At 52.9% G+C, this 20,241-nt stretch overlaps 1 protein-coding gene and 1 long non-coding RNA gene across 2 annotated transcripts in view; both read right to left on the bottom strand.

The window, feature by feature from the left end:
• The window catches only part of LOC308358858, a 50,303-nt gene extending 37,131 nt beyond the window's left edge, over nt 1–13,172 (bottom strand). The window contains exons 1-2 of the long non-coding RNA XR_013968344.1: nt 13,051–13,172; nt 6,938–6,993 (exon numbers count right to left, since the gene is read on the bottom strand). This is a non-coding gene — a long non-coding RNA (uncharacterized lncRNA). The remainder of the gene's footprint in view (nt 1–6,937; nt 6,994–13,050) is intronic.
• Nucleotides 13,173–14,564: 1,392 nt separating this feature from the next.
• On the bottom strand, nt 14,565–19,625 carry LOC308358433 (T-cell-interacting, activating receptor on myeloid cells protein 1-like; the record flags this gene model as incomplete). The annotated part of the gene is made up of 4 exons (XM_080828612.1): nt 14,565–15,794; nt 17,072–17,368; nt 17,642–17,932; nt 19,616–19,625. 4 exons carry the CDS (start codon nt 19,623–19,625, stop codon nt 15,643–15,645), a joined length of 750 nt encoding a protein of 249 aa, XP_080684738.1. The 3' UTR covers nt 14,565–15,642.
• Between the last annotated feature and the right edge of the window lie 616 nt (nt 19,626–20,241).

Below are 20,241 nucleotides of genomic sequence, written 5' to 3'. Positions count from 1 at the left end.
TGGGGGTGAGGCTTGCTGGGTCCCCCCGTGCGGTGCCACCCCTCCGAGGGCATGTCCCCCCGGGGCCCAGCTGCCCTGACTGGGGGCCGCAGGGCCGCAGGTCGAAGGCTGCCCTCGCTTCTCCGCGTGACCACACCTGCCTGTTGCGCTCTCAGCACTTCTGCTGCCTTTTTGCTGCAGTCGGAGATTCCCCAGAGCTATTTCCGTCCGTCCGTAGCTGCGTTTTGTAACCGTTCTCGTTTTTGTGGGGGACCCGAGCGTCGGGGCCCCCGCAGCCCACCATCTTGCTGATGTCACCATCTGCTCTGGGAGTTTCCACAGCCCCCCCCGGGGAGCCCCGCGAGTAGCCAGTGCTGGAGCACACCCCACACACAGCTGTTGTGTGGGACCGTGTTGTGTGGGACAGCGGAGAAACACGGTCTGTTCCTGAGACCTGTTTTAGGGCGCTACACAGGGAGCTCTGTCCTGCTTGGAGAAATAAGGGATGAAAATACATAACCGAGAAGACGGGCTCGGAGACGTTCCAGCACCAAAGGCTGCGGCTGTCCTCACTAGCTCCTTCCCCCGAGAGGGTGTGCTGCCCCTTCCCGCCACATGGAGGTGGGTGATGACGGGGTCACCCTGGCGCCGGGAGGGAGGAACAAGGGCAGTTGTTGTAAGTCTGCACTGTCTGAATGAACCGACCATCTACTGGGTGCAGACTTCTAGACGGTGCCAAGAACGCAGTGGGATGAACGCACAGCCGTCACCTCTAAGAAAGATTACGACTGAGTCGAGGACCCGGCATCAGTTGGATTCATAAATGGAGCCAGTGTCTATCTGGAAAGGCCTGGCATTTTCTGCTGAGGATTAGGACAGGACTGAAACAGCCCTATGACTTTGCATCTCCTACCATCTTCATAAAGTCTGAGCTGTGCTGACCCGGCCACCTCGCCAGCCGGTCAGTGTGCGCTCACGGGGGCCCTCCTACGGGCCAGGGCCTGTGCGGACACTGGGCATGCCGAGGGGAAGAACACAGGGTCTCTGCCTCTAGCTGCTCGCACGGAGTGACATCTTGTCTCCTGTGGCATGAGGTGCAGACTTTTACAAACTCGAAGATTTTATGACCCAATCGCTTCTGCCCCAATTCACGGCACCCGGGGCACTGGGCAGCCTTCATTACGGGGGACGCTTTCATCGCAGGGGAGATGGTCTGGGGGCTTCCGGGCCCACCGAGGGTCTGCACATCAGCAGGAGTTAGGCTGACTCGCCAGTCTCCTGCATGGTCCTGCCTTACAGACTCTAGCAGCAAACGCTAAGAATAAGGGTCCTTTTGATAGAGGATGTGCACGGAAGGGCTTGTGGACATCCGGGGAACCAGTGCAGATCCCGGGGCCGTGGGAGGAGCGAGCTGCACAGGAGACCTTCTGGGAGAAGCAAGGAAGGAGCCAAGAGCAGAGCTGGAGCCACAGGCCCGAGGGGGGAAATGAGAAGCCCCAGATGCCTGACCTCCAGGGTCCCTTCTCAGGGGCAGCCCCTGGGAGGCCCCGTGGGACGGGCTCCAGGCGGGTGCTTGTGGCTCATGGACAGTTCTCTTGCAGGGCTGTGTGCTGGCCGAGGAAGCAGGGGGACCGACGGCGAGTGTTTCTTGCGGATACACTCTTCACCTTCGTTCTACAGCCCTGAGGCTTCTACTCTGGCTCTCGTCAAGGGGCAGAGGACACTCCTTCCTCTTTTTTTAAATTTTATTTTATTTGTTTATTTGAGGGAGAGCACAGAAGCAGGGGGAGAGGCAGGGGGAGAACCAGACTTACCACTGAACAGGGAGCCCAATGCAGGACTTGATCCCAGGACCTCGAGATCATGATCTGAGCCAAAGGCAGAAGCTTAACTGACTGAGCCACCCAGGCGTGCCATTTTTAAAAGATACAAATGTCATATAACATCATATTAGTTTCAGGTGCACAACATGAGTCAAAATTTGTGTGTGCTGGGGGGCGCCTGGGTGGCTCAGTGGGTTAAAGCCTCTGCCTTCGGCTCAGGTCATGATCCCAGGGTCCTGGAATCGAGCCCCGCATTGGGCTCTCTGCTCAGCAGGGAGCCTGCTTCCTCTCCCTCTGTGGGTCTCTCTGCCTACTTATGATCTCTGTCTGTCAAATAAATAAATAAAATCTTAAAAAAAAATTTTATATGTTGGTAAATGATCAGCACAATAAATGTAGTTAACATCCACACCACACAGTTAACAATTTTTTGGTTGTTTTTTCTGGTTATGAGAACTGGTAAGCTCTACTCTCTCAGCCGCTTTCAAGTAAGCCCTGCACGACTGGTCACTACAGTCCCTGTGCGGCTCGTTACAGCCCCGGGACTAGCTTTGTAACTGGAGAACCGGACCTTTTGGCCCCTTCGCCCATCTCACTCGGGCAACCGCCTATCTGTTCTCTGTATCTACGATTTCTTTCCTTCCTTTCTCCCTTTCTTTAACACTCCACACGTGAGTGACGTCATAATAAATACAGTAAACACAGTATTTACGTTCCCACGTCTGATTCTCGTAGTGTAATACTTCTAGACCCATCCATGATGACACAAGCGGCAATATTTCCTCCTTTTCTGTGTGATATTACGTGTAATATTCCATTACACAACTACCCACACCAAATTTTCTTTATCCATCCGCTCATCAGTGGTCACGTTTTGGCTGTGGTAAATAACGCTGCAGAGAACACGGGGGCGCAGACAAGTTTTCGAGACGTGTTTCCATTGCATTCAGCTATATTCCGAGCAGCGGGGCCGCTGGATCGAGGGCAGATCTACTCAGAACCGCCCGACTGTTCTCCGCGGCGGCCGCCCCTCCTTACGCTCGCAGCAGCAGCGCACAGGGTTCCCTGTTCTCCTCATCCTCGCCGACACCTGCCACCTCTGGTTTTCTGGGTGAGCGCCATTCGGACAGGTGCGAGGTGACATCTCATGAAAGAGCTCGCTGAGAACCGGCGGACTCATCAAATCCAGCCCCAGAATCTTTTTTCCAGGGACGCTTCCCGAGCCCTTCCTCAGCGCCTGGCCCAGCTTTCTGGCACCTGCCGAGGGTGACCTTGCGATGCCGGACTGCCGGCAGGAATGTGGAGTCCACTCTCAGCAAGGGAGAATCCCGCTGCCCTCCGAGTCCACGGCGTCCGCAGGCTGAGTCAGCCAGACTCGGGGAAATACACCTGCAAATACTGCCGGACAGAGGGCCCGCGCCAGTGCTCCCCAGCCACAGACGTCCTTCTCGTGGTTCCAGGTGGGAAGGAAGCATCCCAGAAAGATCTGGCCTGACCTGTCCGGCCCTCCCCCATCAGAGGATGAAGAGGGACTCAGAGGAGAGGACAGTAAGTGGTCTCTCCCCCGGCGGGGCTTGGGGTCGGCAGAGCAGTCTGAGGACACTGGTTTGATCAGGGATTAGCGAACGGGAGCTCCCGATTCCTCGACAAGACTTTGCCACGTTGGGCAAAGGTGCGTCTGGTATTCTTGGCTCACACGCCCTGAGGAAACACCTTCGAGGACACCAGGAACAAGGGGGACCCTCAGCTTCTCCCCATCACTTCTGACTCTCTTTCTCTTCCAGGAAGTTCACCTAAACCTTCCTTCCCGACTCAGAGAGGCTGACGGTGACACCAGGAGAGAACGTGACTCTTCAGGGCCGGGAGACAGACCTCATGATGGCATCTGTCACGTTTGCTCTGCTGAAGCAGGGCGCGCCTGGGCCTGCCGACGTCCAAAGACCATCGGGAACATGGCTCACCTCGCCCTCGGGACTGTGCGAGCCGGGGACGGTGGCAGCTACTGTCTACTGTCTTCTTCCAAGCCGAGGCTCCTTTCTGGGCCTCACAGCCCAGCAACAGCTCAAAACTGAGGGTGAGAGGTAAAGAGGGGGACGATTTTATGATTAAATAACCCTAACCCCTCACTGTCATGCCCCGCGCCCTTGCCACGGTCATTTCCCTTACACGCAAACACAGACACGGACAGAAGCAGACACGGTCGGACACAATGTCGCTCCGGTCATTTCGGTTACTTGCTGGACCACCGAAGAACAGGCAAAACGAAACTTCTCACTTCTGCCTTCCCTTATTCCTCCGCTGGCGCGTCGCCCTTCTCCGCGCAGACCCAAGTCCGATGCGCATCACCTTCCCTTCGCTGAAGAACTTCCGGTAACACTCCGTGCGAGGCAGGTGAACCGGCAACACATTCCCTGTTTCCGTCGGTCTGAGGAAGCCTTTACTGCCTCACTTTTGAAGGACAATGTCTCAGGGTCCAGGATGTTAGATCAGCATTTTGTTTCTCTCAACACGCTGACACCTCACTGCACTCTCTTCCCGGGTGGTTCCCAGGAGTCGGCCGTGAGCCTCACCGTTGCTCCCGTCCAGCCGAGCCCTCTCCTCTCGCTTCCTTCAGGATTCTCTTACCCTCTGACTTCCTACCGTGAAAGCGCGTGCACGGAGGTAGTTTCTCGTGCTTTATGTCCGATGTTTACCCTCCTTACTGTTCTCTCGGTTTCTGGGATCTGTGGTTTTGTGTCTGACATTAATTTGGAGAAAATCCTCAGTTGTCATTTCTATTATCTCTTCTTTTGCTCCCTCTCTGCTCCTGTTGGTTCCGTGACGTGCGGGTCACGCCGTCGTCCACAGCCCTTGGACCCCCCGTTCTGCGTTCCTCCGGTCTGGTTTCTGCCTGCTTCCCGGTTTTGGAGGCTTCTGCCGGCGACGCCTCAGGCACTGAGGTTCCTCCCTCAGCCGTGCCCATCGAAAGGCATTCTTCGCTTCTGTCACAGTGTTTCTGGTCTCTGGAGCTTCTTTCGGAGTCTTTCTTGGGATTTCCACCTGCGTGCACCACCCATCCGCTCCGGGCTGCCGTCTGCTTTACCTAGGGCAGCCCCAGCATGTGAATCAGCGTGATGTTAAGCTCCTGACATGATCATTCCAACATTTCCGCCAGATCTGCACCTGGTTCTGCTGCTGCTGTGTCTCTTCCAACCACTTGTTTGGCTTTTGGTACACCCCGTCCTTCGTTCCTGATGGCCGGCCACAACACGCCAGGCAAAGGAACTGCTGGAAACTGGCCTTTAGTGACTTGGTGCTGAGGGGCTGGGAGCCTTCTGGGGTCCTGGGATCATGGCTCCGGCTTGCAGGGAACCTGTGCCCCCAGGCGGTGACCCTCACAGGGCTTCTCAGTCCCCCTGCTGTGGTGGGACACAGTGGCCGGAGCTGGCTGCGGTTGGGTGTTTCTCTCCTTCCGGGTCAACTGGGCTCTGGTAACACCCCAGGGGGCTAGGCTCGGTTAACTAGAACTCGGCTCTATTTCAAAGTGGGGTTTCCCGCCTCCCTGCCAGAAGCAGAAGGGATTTTTCTTGGCTCTTCACCAGAAGAACCTGACAGAGCTCCGGAAGGTGAAACTCCCAGACCCCGTGCCCAGGCCGCCACGACCAGCTCCCCGGAGTTCCTAAGTCTCAGACTTGTCCAAGCCAAGTATCCCTACCTGGCACAGGTTCCCATGGAGGTTTCGGCTTGTGGGCTCTTGCTCAGCAAACTGTGATTCTCTGGACTCCCGGGTTGGCCTCTGAGAGCCCCGCAGAGGGCTGCTCTGTGACCTCACTGCCATTTCAGAGCTAACAAGAGTTAGAGTCTTCTCAGTCTGTTCTGCTTTTCACTCTGTTACCATGGAGTGGCGACTTCCATGCTCAACCAGGAACTGGAAGCCAAGATCTCTGTCATCCCGATCTGGGGAAATCCTTGGTCAGGGACTCCGTCTTGCTCAGGGACCAGGGCCTCGATCATCAGAGAGGACACGCGCAAGAGCACTGTCTCTTCGGTCTGTTGTTCTCAGCACCATGCTGGGAGAACCGAGGCCCTGGGAGCCAGCACGAGCTGAGACACATTGGAAGGGACCCTTGCACACAGAGTGGGAGGCAGGACGGTGACTTTCTCCCACATGACCTAACCTGTGACTAGTAGCGATCTCTGCCTTTGGGGGTTTGAGGATTTCCCGCCTCTCCCCATCCATTCTCCTCCCTGCATTATTTCTTCTCTGTCCCGATGCAGCACATGCAGAGCAGACCTCTTCCTGGGCCCTCACCAATGTACATTTACATATTTTTAATTGATTAGGAATTTTACGAAACCATTGTCCTAGAATGGGACATGGGATATAATGCATTCTGTGTCCTGGTGCTTCTGTTTCTGTTCCCTGATGACTCCGGATGGCAGCTCACTAACCAGCAGGCACAAGCGGGCTCTGAACATGACAGTCAGAGGAGGAGAGAGGGAGGGTGCTCCGCGGTCAGGGCTGGGCGCTTGTCTCTTTCAATTTCCTCAGATATGGCGCCAGGAAATCACACTAAGATTAACGTCCTCCGACCGGGTCTGGCGGCCCCCTTTCTGATTATTATGGGGGCTGTCCTGGCTGAAGCCTGGCTTCCACAAGGAGCCTCTGCACGGACCCAAGCAAACAACTGAGCACTCTTCTTTCTCATGGGCTGTCCCAGTGACAGGGGGCATGTCAACACCAAACTTTCCTTGTGGGGACCTCCTATGTTTCTCAACAGTGGCACGACTGGTATTTCTGGTGGGATATTTCCTACCACGTAGGACTGTCTGGTTCATTGCAAGAACATTCAGCATCTCTTCTGTCTCTCGTTCAAGGAGCTGAAGCCCCACTCACTGTGCTGACAAGCCAACAGACACTCCCATGCCCTCTCACACAACCCCACATTCGGAGGAGGGGCGAGGGGTGCAGTTGCCCTGGTGGAGAACCTGTGTTTGGAGGCCAGGAGAAATCGTATCTTCCTCTTCCTCCCTCCCCCGACCTCTCTCTGTCCTTCTCCACCTACAGACCCCACAGCTGTTGAGGGGAATGACGGGTATTGATGAAGTTGGACCCACTGACCGTGAACAGTTTCCAGTAGGATGCGCATTCTCACCTCTGCTGAGAGCCACTCCGGGACTAGATGATGGTTTCCTCTTCTGTACTCCCCACCTGGGACAGAGAACAGGACAGCACGTAAGAATTCATCCCACGAATGATTACTTCATGCAACCCTGAACACTCCATATTTTGTTGCACCAACAGGACATGCCACTTGGGTCCCACCCCGAATGTTCGTACACAGACGAACCTCTTTCTGGAATCGTTACTCTAGCTATTTCCTGTGTCTTTCTTTTGCATTTTCCTGATAGCGAATGATGCTGAGCGTCTGCTCATGTACTATTGACGTTTCAAAAAATGTTTATTAAAATACAATCAACATAAAATGCTATACTAGCTTCGGGCACACAACACACTGATTCAACGATTCTATACACTCCTTGATGCTCACCATGGTAAGCACAGTCACCATCTGTCACTACATGACCTTTATTTTAATTCCCGATAAAGTATCTGATTAAATATTTGCCCGTTTTTAATTGGATTATTTGTCTTCTTAATACTGAATTTCAAGAATATACACATACTCGGGCCGCAAGTCTGTTAACAAACACCTACTTTACAGGTATTTTTTCTCATAGTTTGTGACTTGTCTTTTCATTTTTAAACCTCTCTTAAAGAGAAGTTTTAAGTTTTGATTAATCTCACCAATTATGAATTATTTTGTCCTCTGTGGTTCGAGTTTTTGTGTCCTAAGGAATCTTTGCTTAACTCAAGGTCACAAAGATCTTTTTCCTACATTTTCTTATGTAACTATTAGAGTTTTAGACTACATTTATATCGTCACCTTTTTTTTCCTCTAAAGATGTTATTTTTACTTATTTATTTCAGCAAGAAAGTGCGCGCATGCGTGGGAGGCAAAGAGTAAGAATACTTGAGCTGGAGTCTCCTCCTTCTAGGACTGCGTGTGTTCCCAAAAGTTCGCAGGTGGAAACCTTAACCCCCCAGTGTGATGGTGCTGGGAGGTGGGGCCTTTGAGAGATAATTAGGTCATAAGGATGCGGTCTTCATGAATGGGATTAGTCTCTTCTTGTAAGAGACACAAGAAAGATGATCTCTCTTCACCATGTGAGGATGGAAGGCAAAGGCAGCCATCTGTAAACTGGGAGGAAGGTGCTCGTTAAGAATCCCAACATGTGAGCACCCTGGTCTGGGACTTCCAGCCTCCAGAACTGCGGGAAGTAAACATGGGCTGGTCGGGCCACCCGGTCTGTGGTCTTCTGTTAGGGCGGCCTGAGCTGAGGGACACCCACAGGTGGGACGGGGAGGAGTGCACGTCCTCCCTTTCCTGGATACCCACTGGGATTCTGTGGTTTTAGGGCACCAAGCACTGAGCCTTGTCCTGTCTGGAGCATCAGGGAATGAAAAGAGACAATGGAAAAGATGGCTTCGAAAGCCTTTCCGCGCCAGAGCTAAGGCTGACACACGTACTTCTCTGCGAGGACAGGGTTCTCCCCATCTCCGAGCCAGCCCTTCTCCCCTCCGGTCGGCGCGGGTGACCACGGGGTGGTGTTGGAAGTGGCGTTCACTCCGCGGAGGAAGATGGTGAGTTCTGGGGTCCTGGCATCTTTTCATATCCTTGGAAAAATCTCTGAGGGGCGCTCCTGGGCATCCTCTCAGTTAGCCACTGTGCGTTCGCTGAGGCCCTACTGTGCGCCAGGACCCCTGTCCACAGATGCCAAGGTTCCCAGCACAGCGTCCCTGCTTTCTGGGCGAGGGACATCCCACCTCCCGCGGCATGAGGACATACACTTCTATGAACCCGCTCGAGACTTTACAACCAGAGGGATGTTAGCATCCTGGTGACAGCAGTCAGTCCACTTCTCGCTCCCTTCCGAGCACAAATCCACGCCCTTACGTGAACGAAAGCGCCTCCGCACAGCTCACTGGGACGCAGAGACCCGTCCCCGTGCGCACGGAAGGTGGGTGTCTGCAGTGGAAGAGGGGGCAGCAAAGGGCAGGGTGACAGTCTGCAGCCCGGCTGCGGCTCCTCAGCGACACCCCCATTTCGGAGGAGGTCTCTCCTCCAGGCCCCCCCTGCCTGCCCAGAAGGAGCTCCGGGATCCCCGCTTCGAGGACCCCCTCCAGCAGGGACACACCCGGAGCAGCAGTGCTAAGTAAGCACCGCCTCCCCCCACTCTTAGCCACCCCACCTTCCCCCCAACCTGCCTCTTCACAGGCTCCCAACCTCAGCTGGGAGGCAGCGCTGCCAAGAGAAACCGAGACGTGTGCCCTGGCGCCGCCTTCTGGGAAACGGAAGAAAGGCTCCTACTGACCGGCGGGTTGAACCGTGAGTATCTAAGTGAGAAGGTGCTGCCTCCTTCCAGGGCGGAGGCAGGGAGCCTTCTCACCGGACACGGAAAAATCACGGCAGCATAGCATCACGAAAAGCAAATGACAATTTTCCAGTAACCAACGAATCCAAAGACAATACTGAGATCGGGGAAAGAATCCAAAAGGGCTGCGGTGGGGCGCCTGGGCGGCACAGGCGGTCGAGTGTCTAACTCTCGCTTTCAGCTCATGTCAATCTCAGGGTCTTGAGACCGAGCCCCGCATCTGGCTCCAAGCTGGGCGTGGAGCCTGGTTAAGATTCTCCCTCCGCCTCCAGCCCCGCTCTCTGTGCTCTCTGCAAAACAAAACGACACAAAACTGAGCACGTGGCTGGCGCGGTGGGTGGAGTGTGCGATTCTTGATCTTGGGGTTGTGATTTCAAGCCCCATGTTGGGCATAAAACCTACTTAAAAATGAAATCTTTAAAAAAAATGAATTAAAAAAAATGAATTCAAAAGAGCTGCTATGAAGAAATTCGGTGAGCTACAAGAAAACTCAGGAAGTCAGTACAATGAACTCAGGAATAAAATTAATGAACAGAAGGAGTATCTTACCAAAGAAACTGAAATTCTAAAAAAGAGCCAAATGGAAATTCTAGAGCTGACAAACTCGATAAATGAGATGGACACTACATTAGGAAGCACTGGAAATAGAGCAGATCACCTGGAGGAGAGACCCAGGTGCCCCAAGAACTAAGATTTTTAAAGCAAATAAACCGTACAGGAGGGGCGCCTGGCCAGCTCAGACGGTGCAGTGTGTGGCTCTTGATCTCAGGATTCTGGATTTAAGCTCTACATCGGGTTTAGAGATTACTTAAAAAAATAAAATAAAATCTTTTTTTAAAAGATTTTATTTATTTATTTGCCAGAGACAGAAAGAGAGAGAATACAAGCAGGGAGAGCAGCAGGCAGAGGGAGAAGCAGACTCAGGGCTACACAGAGAGCCCGATGTGGGACTCGAGCCCAGGACCCTGGGATCATGACCTGAGCTGAAGGCCAATGTTTAACCAACTAAGACACCCAGGCGTCCCCCCAAAAAATAAAATCTTAAAAACAAAACAAAACAAAACCCCTACAAGAACCGACAGACTCCATTACAGGAAACAGCACCAAGATTAAAGGGTACACCAGAAGGAGAAGAGAGGACGAGAAGAGACTGTATTTAAAGGAACAAAAGCTAAGAATTCCCCAAACCCGGTGAAGGAAGTAGACATAAAAGTCCACGAAGCAGGGACACCTGGGGTTAAGCATCAGCCTTTGGCTCAGATCATGATCCCAGGGTCCTGGGATCGAGTCCCGGTTCCGGGTCCTTGCTCAGCAGGGAGCCTGCTTCCGCCTCTGCCTGCAGCTCCCCCCTGCTTGCGCTTGGGCTCTCCCTCTGACATAAATAAGTAAATCCGCAAAGCTAACAGAACACCTTATTATCTCAAGGGAAAAGACCTTCTCCAAAACACATTACAACGATGCTGTCAAAAGACTGTGATAAAGAAAGAAGGGTAAAGGCAGCCAGAGGCAAAAGGCAGTAACCTGTAAAGGAACCTCCCTGAGGCTATAAACAGATTTTTCACAGAAATTCTACAGGTCAGGAGACAGTGGAATGACATATTCAAAATGCTTAAAGACAAAACCGCCAGCCAAGTAAACTCTTCAGATACGAAGGAGAATAAAGAGTTTCTCAGACAAACAAAAGCTCAGGGAGCTTGTCGCCGCTACACCTGCCTTTCAAGAAATGCTGAAGGCAGTTCTTCAAACTGAAACGGACAAAAATACATAAAATTCTGATTAAGGTGATAGCATTAGAAAAGTGTAACATTTTTAAAATAGTATATTAAACACTTAAATACAGCATGAAGGTTAAAGAAAAAAGAGCATTAAAAATCACCAATTCAGGGGTGCCTGGGTGACTCAGTGGGTTAAGCCTCTGTCTTTGGCTCAGGTCATGATCTCGGGGTCCTGGGATTGAACCCCGCATCGGGCTCTCCACCCAGTGGGGAGCCTGCTTCCCCCCCTCTCTCTGCCTGCCTCTCTGCCTACTTGTGATCTCTGTCTCTGTCAAATAAATAAATAAAATCTTTTTAAAAAGTCACCAATTCAGTAATGAAATCATGGCATAAAAAGAAATCATTTGTGATATCAAAAATGTACAAGGGGAGGAGGAAAAGGATGAGACTTTGAACAGGCAAATGAAGATAAACTGCTATCAGCAGAAAGGGAACTGTGTTATCTAGGAGATGTTTGATGTAAACCTCACAGTAACCATAAAGCAAAAATCTAGAGCAAAGACATGAAACACGGAAAAATGCAGACTCAGCAAATCACAACAGAAAACCACCAACTTACAAAGGTGGACAGAAACAGGGATACCAGATAAGGGATTAATACCCAAAATATATAAAGAACTCAGACAACTTAGTAACAACAACAGCAGCAACAAAAACAATCCGAATAAAATATGGCCAGAAGTAAACAGACATTTTTCCAAAGAAGACATCCAGATGGCCAACAGACACATGAAAACGTGCTCAACATCACTCATCACCAGGGAAATGCCAATGCAAACCACAACCACACGTCACCCCATCCTGTCAGAATTGACTAGCATCCAAAAGACAAGAGATAACAATGCTGGCGAGGATGTGGTGAAAAAAACAAAAACCCAAACTCAAACCCAAACCCTTGTTCCCTGTAGTGGGCATGAGAATTGGTCCAACCACTATGGAAAACAATATGGAGAGTGTTCAAAAAATTTAAAATAGAACTATGAAATGATCCAATAATTCCACGTCTGGGAATATACCCAATTGAAACAAAAACAGGATTTCAACGAGATCTCTGCACGCCCGCGCTTATCGAAGCATTATTCACGACAGCCAAGATACAGAAACAACCCCGATGCCCATCAGCTGATGCATGGGTAAAAAGATAACAGTACCGGGGTGCCTGGCGGCCTCAGTCCCTGCGGCATGCGACTCTTGATCTCGGGGTTATGGGTTCCAGTCCCCGGCTGGGTGCAGGGATTACTTGAAAATAAAATCTTAAAAAAAAAAAAAAAAGGTAATACATATACACAACGTAATATTCAAGGTAAATATCCCGCCACTCGCAACAACACGGACGGACCCTGAGCACCCTGCGCTGAGCCGGGTAAGCCCGACGGAAAGACAGGCGGACGCTCTCGTTCACACGTGGAATCTGAAGACGTCAAACCCGTGAAACGACAGAGTAAAGGGTGGTGAGCAGGGCACGCAGGGATTAGATAACGTTTTTCAGGGCACAAAAGTGTAACGAGTAGTAAAGAAACCCCGGAGACGCACGGCACGGCATAACGAATACAGACGATACTATGACGCTGTAATCCCACGGCGGGGCCACTGTCGCCGCAACAGTCGCGTTACCACATATAAATGTATCAAAACAACAGGTGCACACCGTACTCCAACACAGTGTTACACGTGAAGCTTGCGCAGGAATGCGACACGTCCGGCGCGCGCCCCCCCGAAGACTGGAAGGTATTAAACTGGTGGCACTAAGGGAAAGCTCTGGGGAGAAAAGACCCCCTTGCGTATTCCGGGCGCCCTCCGAGATGCCACACCCAAAGCACCTGAACCCCAGGACCCCCCCCCTTTCCTCGGCGAGGCGGAGGCGGGGGTCCAGCGCAGGCGGGTCCACGGGGCGCACCCCAGGGCGCAGGGAGCGCTCCCCAGGGCCGGCTCAGCGGCGTCCTCCCCGGAACGCCCGCGCACCTGGCCACGCCGGGGAGCTCGCGGCCGCTACTCACCTGCCCCGGACGCCGCTCCCCCGCGCGGGACGCGCCAGGCCGGGTTCCCGCCGCCCGGGAGCGCGCCCTCAGGCCGCCGCCGGCGCAGACGCGCAGGACGCCGGGGCGCACGCGGCGCGCACGCTGGGACGGCCGGCGGAGGGGGTCGGGCCGGCGGGGCGAGCCCCACCCTCTGCGGCCGGGGCGCAGGTCGGGAGCGCGCGGGGCGCAGGGGCCTCTCCCGGTCCCGCGACCGGTGCCCGGACTGAGCAGCTGTGCCCTGTGCATCCGCGCGGATGCCGAACTGCCCCAGACTCTGCCCTGTGAGAGTCCCCAGCACGTCCTCCGGCGGGCGCCCGGCTCGGAGGGACAAATCTGCGTCCCCCCACCACGGAAACAGGGTTGGGCCCGCACGGGCCGCTGGGACTTGTAGTCCCCAGGACGCGGCCGACGCGGCCGACCGCCCCTCTGGCCGCCAGTAGGGCTGGGGACCGCTCCGTTTTCGAGCGTGCGGGAGCGCAGCGCTTCCCTTGCGTCAGGTCCGGGTCCGTATTCCTGACTGAGTGCCTGCTGTATGCCGGACACCTTAGCTGGACTCGGGGGAGGGTCGGTGAGCTCGTGGGCACTTTAGTTTAAGCAGGAAGATGAACTTGCAAGGAAGAAGGTCAGGAACAAAAATGACAAATTCCAAGTGCTGTTGGAGGGCAAACAAGGGCCAGAGACGGGGTAAAAAAAAACTTCCCGGAGGTTGTGGGGTTCCAATCAGGCTTTGAGATGTTGGATGATTGGGCACCTGGGTGGCTCAGTGGGTTAAGCCTCTGCCTTTGGCCCAGGTCGTGATCCCAAGGGTCCTGGGATGGAGCCCAGTGTCAGGCTCCCTGCTCAGCAGGGGAGTCGCCTTGTCCCTCCCCTTCTGATCTGTCTCTCTCAAATAAGTAAAATCTTTAAAAAAAAAAAAAAAAAAGCGGAATGTTCTAGATGAGGGGAGGGTGGCAGGGAAAGGAGCGTGGTGAGGCTGTAGTGAGAGGGTCATGACACACAATGCTGAGCAAGGCTCAGGTGGGGATGTGGTCACCAGTGTCTTTGGGTCTCACTTTCAGAAAGGCCCTCTGAGGGACACCTGGGTGGCTCAGTCAGTTAAGCGTCTGCCTTCAGCTCAGGTCATGGTCCTAGGGTCTTGGGATCGAGTCCCACATTGGGCTCCCTGCTCAGCAGAGAGTCTGAACTCTCTCTGCCCCTGCCCTGCTTGTGCACCCTCTCTCTAACATATAAATAAAAATCCTTTAAAAAGGCAAGAAAAGAAAAAGGAGCTCAGATTTGACTTTTCCTCCAGGGGAGACTATCGGTACAGACAGGGAGATGCATCTTCAGGCTTAAATGAAAGAGAACATCTCACTGCTAGTTTCCAGTTTCTGGACCCTGTTGCTCTAAGACTCGATACACGTATACAAATCGATCATTAACTTGTAAGTAGCAAAATAGGATTGAGTTGTGTGTATGCTAGATATAAGCTTTCAAAAGATGCTTCCATTTTTGTAACTGTTTTGGCATTTATTCAATTTTCATATACCAGAAGTCTCAAGGGAAGTGAACCCCAATCTTTCTTGACCTAAAGGAGCATGTCATGCTTTGCGGCTTGGTCCTGGGAGCAAGGGATGATTTATGAGAGCAACTCTCATGCCTTGCAATGGCTTAGACATAAATCCACAGTTCAGAAAATCCTTTTCGAGGCCACTTGTTTTTATCTTCTGATTTCCGAAACCAAGATCACACTTAAGTAAAAGAAATTTATTCTCAAGTTTCTCTGATAACGGAACACCAAGAAGTCATGATGCTTTTGCTTTTACTAAAACACCGTGGAATGCTGTATCGCAGTTAACTAGTGTGGATGGAGTTTTTTTGGTTAAAGTCCACATTTTCCATATCCTGGTACCAGGAAAAGTGAGCTAGTGCCATATACTATATTAATTTTGATTTTGATACATGAACAACTTTACAACCAAATGATTCTGTCTTAATCTCTGTCGTCCTGAGCACCAAGAAGACTTCAATATGGGGGACAGTTCCTGGTCACTCGATCCTAGATGACACTCTCAGGGGCCACTTTGGGTCTTCCATAATGTCAGGAAGTAAGTGAGGTCACATTTCATCTGCAAGCTTCCCAAACCTCCCCCAAAGATCTCACACAGGCTGTTAACTTGACCAAGGATGCCTCACTCCCCCAGAGAGCTGTGGAGTCTATGCATAGAAAGACAGACCTGAGATCAGGAGAGGGAAGAAGAGAAGAAATATTTCTCCTGGTCCCCAAACACAGGCTGTCCACCAGGGGAACACCACACACTCCCGTCCTCCCCATCTAGGGGTGTTGGGAAAAGCACGATAGAACTCGCTTGCTATCTTCTTCCACAATGACTGGGGCCTCAGCTGCTCTTTAATGGGAACGAGAAGTGGTGCTAAGTGTTCCCACGACGAACAGGACAGTCCCCTGTGATGAAGAACTATCCCACCCAAAATGCCGTCTGTGTCTATGTTGAGAACCGCAAGAAGTCCCATGGTGGCGTTTGGTGTTGAGAGAGCCCCGTGTCGCTACACCAGCCCAAACAAGAGAGACGCTCAGCTGTTTTCTGTGGATCCACGTGGAGACTCCTTCCGGCCGCACCAGGCTTCCACCACGAGAGCCCCCATAATCACCACAATCACGGCAGCCAGACCCAGTCGGAGGAGGTTGCCCGAGGTGTAATCCCGGGACGCGGCCCCTGGGGGAGCTGGGAGAGAGGAGAGGATGAGCAGCGGCTGGAAAGGAGCATCCCTCCTTCTCACGCGGACCTGCCCAGTGCGACCGTCCTGCACCCGCTGGTGCTTCCTGGTCAGTGCTCAGCTCTACCTCCCCCGACGCTGTCATCACTCAACACAGCGTCGGATTTCCGGAGCGTTGTAGTGGCTCTTCCCTGGTCTCCTTCCTGGTTTCTCGGCCTTACCGCTCCCCCATCCTGTCCTGGATCGTCGTCTCATTTCCACCCGCGCTGCCCTTTCCCCGTCTCCCTCCTCGTAGTAGGAACCAGGCTTAGCGGCAACCCCAAACCCCAAAACCCACCGTTGCGGCACAGAGAACGGAAGTCGTTCGGGGGCTGCGTCTGCTCCCCTCCTCACAGCAAACACTTATTCTGTGCAGCCAGTGGGCTCAAGAAAATTCCAGCTTAGTTGCTGGGCATTGGGACCACTGTGCATTTCGGTTCAGTTTCACCCAAGAAGAGCTCGGGCTCGCCATTGGCCCTGGTTCCCAGAGGGAACCGGCAGCTGCCTCCTCCAGCTCCCACACGCCAGGAGCACAGAGTTCGCGTGTGAACCCATCGGCAACAAAGCTCCCTGGAGACAGAGTCCGTGGGGAGAGGCCCCTGAAGACGCCGCCAGGCCCGGGATGCCCTCTGCGCCTCTCGGCAGTGCCCGCCCTGACCTTGCGTCCTAACTACAGAACGTTCGCCGACCACAGGGCACACGCAAACATGCACGACGCCGAGGACGCGGGCGCAGCCTCCCGTGAGGCGGCAAGTTTAGAAGATACTGTAGCTGCGTCACGACAGCAGGCGGCCGGGGAGCAGCGTGTTCTAAGAGTGAGAAAGGGACTGCCGTGAAGTGGCCGTCGGCGGGACGGACCACAGCTCTCGGGGATGCCCGGGGTGGCAGAAGGGGCGCTGGTCGGGGCGCGACGGGTCGTTTGGAAGAACAAGCTGAGAAAGTCTCCAAGAATGCCAAGCCACAAAGGCCAAAGACTGGAAAGTAGGAAAGGAGAGGTTTAAGGAGGAGACGATCGGGAAAGCGAAGGAGAAGCAGGAACCCGACAGTGACAGAAGAAACGCTCTCCGGTCCACAAAAGAAAGAAAAAAGAAGAAAAGAACACGCACCTTACACTAACAGTGTTTTAAGTCAGTTATAGGTCAACAAAACTGGAAAAAGCCAGTAAAATAGCCCAAATAAAAACAACCTAATTAAGAAATAAGTTAAATTTTTAAAAGTCCTAAGAGTCATGGACCTGTCGCCTCACCTGTCACCCGGATCTCAAGATGACTGCTAGGCTGTGAGGTCAAGAAAGGAGCCTTCATCAGAAAGTACACACAGCTGTAGTTCCCGGCGTCACTGACTGTCACAGCCCGGAGGGAAAAGTCCGTCTCCTTCCCCACCGGACTCTGGACCCGTACGGGCCCTGCCGTTCCCACCTTCAGGAGAGCGAACATTATAGGCATAAAAATATTGTCTGGCCTCTGGCACTGCAGGGTCACGGTGTCTCCTGCGGTCACCTCACCCCTTTGGTGGGCTTGGAGGGAAGGTCTAGGTAAATCTCCTGGAAGAGAAGGAGGGCTCCATGGTCATGGGGAGAAGCCCTGCGTCCCCCACCCACCCTTGTTCTCCCGGCAGGGGTTCCCGCCAAGTGGGGGAAATGACAGATCCCTGGTCTCACCCTCTTTCCACTCTGACGGCGGGAAGGCGATTTCTGCTTCAAGCCCTGGCTCTTTCTGTTCTGTGTCTCTCCGTCTCCCCTTGCCCCCTCCCTCCCTCGGTCCCCCCCACACCTGTCCCTGCAAGACCCCGTGTCCCTCCGAGGCACCGTCCTCACCTGTCACCAGTAGAAGGAGGACGTCACTAGGCTGTGAACGTGTGTGGGGGGGCGTCCGTCTGTAGTAGTCACAGGTGTACTCTCCAGCGCTGTTGGTTTTTAGGTCAGTGAGTTGAAATTCAGCCGGCCCATCTGTGGAAATCCATGATTGCACAGACTCCAAAGGAACTTTTCCCTTTCTGAGAACAAAGTTGACATTCTTGGTAGAAGTCTGGCACTGCAGCGTCACATTACCTGAGCGAGGCATCACGGAGCTGGGCCAGGCCCTGAGGGAGGGCTTGGGAAGGGACCCTGGAAGGAAGCAGAGATCAGGATGGGGTTTGGTGCCCTTTTCTGGTCCCGGGAAACCCCTTGAAGGAAAGAGAAGTGATACGGGGAGTTTGGAGTGAAGGAGAAGGAGGGTCTGACTGAAGGAACTCACCGTCAGTCCCCCTGCTTCCTTGGCCAGCACACAGCCCTGCAAGAGAACCGTCCATGAGACACGAGCACCCGCCTGGAGCCCGTCCCGCGGGGCCTCCCAGGGGCTGCCCCTGAGAAGGGACCCTGGAGGTCAGGCATCTGGGGCTTCTCATTTCCCCACGCGGGCCTGTGGCTCCAGCTCTGCTCTCGGCTCCTTCCTCGCTTCTCCCAGAAGGTCTCCTGGGCAGCTCGCTCCTCCCACGCCCCAGGACCTGTCCTGGTTCCACAGATGTCCACAAACCCCTGAATTCTTTAGAGAGTTTATGTACTCATGCCCGGGGAGACACAAGGCTTTACTGTCCCATCAACACCTGGAAGGAAGCTACTCTATTCTGTTCTCCTTAGCATCCCCCGTGTCTAAACAATCCTGGAACACAGTAAGAATCAAGAAAGCACATTGGCCAACTGAAGAGATGTCCCAATTTAAGCAGGGCTCAGATTTTTCAAGGCTGGTAGAAAGATTCAAACTTATAATACCGTCCTTTCTTCATTTCACCAGATAGACCAGCCTGAAGGCAACGAAAGCCCCATGGATGACCCTAGAATCTAGGGGTCAGCGATTATTGTGAAAATCAATCACATCGCTGGGACCCAATCAAGCTAAGACTGATGCTGTCCCTATTTGTGGGAAGCAGGTTTTCTTAACACCAGCAGATCGACCTCCTGAGATGCCCCCAGCTCTACTGTGCCCCTGAACACTTGGAAGCACCCATCTTTCATCTCCTTATACTTTTCCCAGCTGACCTTTGCTGACTCACCCCGGGGACTTTCCCATTCTGAAGACCCACCATGCCTCATTCTTAATATCCCCTTATGACCAAGTGGAAACAGCAGTGCCTTTGGATCCAGACAGGCCTGGGTTTGAACTCACTGCACAGCCCTGAGCAGGAACCCTGAACTGTCAGTCTCAGGGTCCTCGTTTATCAGCACGGGTCTGATTCCCATCACGTAGGACTGTTTGCAAGGGTCAGAGTGGCATTTCCCTCGGGGTGGGATACAAACCACGGGGCCCTACGGATGGTTTCATGGGGTGCAGTGACACCGTATTTTATAGCATTGATCAAGGCATCAGAAAGCTGAAACCCTTTCCAGTCACTTCCGCTCCTTTGATCATAACAAAGAATTCCTTAGGCTAGAGATCAGCCTTCCCACACATCTGTCTCTGGCCAACTGCCCTTTGTGATAGGAAAGTAGCTGGGCACGGGCTCAGAAATGTAATGACCAACAGCCCACGGCTAGACTATCCTCATGCCTTACTCCTTTAATCTGCATATACGCTTACACCAACCTATTTTTTTGCTAAGTGACCCTGGCTTTTCATTTGAATTTTATTTTTTTAAATTTAAGCGATCGGCATTAAATTCCCATCTTCAGATGAATGTGCTTGTTTAAAATAAAGACATTGCAAAAACAAATAAAACAAAATAAAATTAAGATATCAAGTCAATAACATTTTAAGTAAGTAGGGATGACAGAGGCAGAGGACAGGTTACGGCATGAAATGTATTTGCCTACTGGCGAACATCTGACCGATAAGATGTGTCTCAAGACTCCCCCTGGGTTTCTGAGACACCCGAAGGAGTCGGTGAAGACATCACTGCTGCTCTTCCCGTTTCAAGTGGTCCCGTCTTTCTCCACCCACCTTTACCTCTAATCCCAGTAGATGGGCCCACGAGACTTACCAAAGCAGAGGAGGCAGAGGAATTCAGGGATCATACTGGCCCTGCCGGCTGCTCTGGGGGCCCCTCTCTGGTCTCATCCACGACAGGGAGGGAAGCTGGATGTGGGTGATGACATCTTTGGCCAACCCTTCCCTTCCTTCCTCTCATGTGACCTACAGGTTTTGTGTTCCAACCACATCCAGGAAACAAGAAGGAATAAAAATGCTCCATGAGTTCCTAATTTATGCAAACTCTTTATATGAACACAGTGAATTCAGGGCTCAAATTCTAACCCAGCCAGAGGCTCTGGACACCTGGGTCCAAATGATTCCACTGAGGAGATGGAAACAGGTTGGTGCAGACACTGCTGGAGAGTCCCGGTCTATAGGACCCTGAAGAGCTCAAGCAATTCTGAAGAAGAAAAATGAAACCAGAGGCATCACTTCAAGCTGCATTGCAAAGCTGTGATCATCAAGACAG

Source organism: Martes martes (assembly GCF_963455335.1).
Source record: "Martes martes genome assembly, chromosome: 17".
In the NCBI taxonomy this organism is placed as follows: domain Eukaryota; kingdom Metazoa; phylum Chordata; class Mammalia; order Carnivora; family Mustelidae; genus Martes; species Martes martes.
The sequence above is the reverse complement of the archived record's forward strand: the minus strand, read 5'-3'. Positions and strand labels throughout refer to the sequence as shown.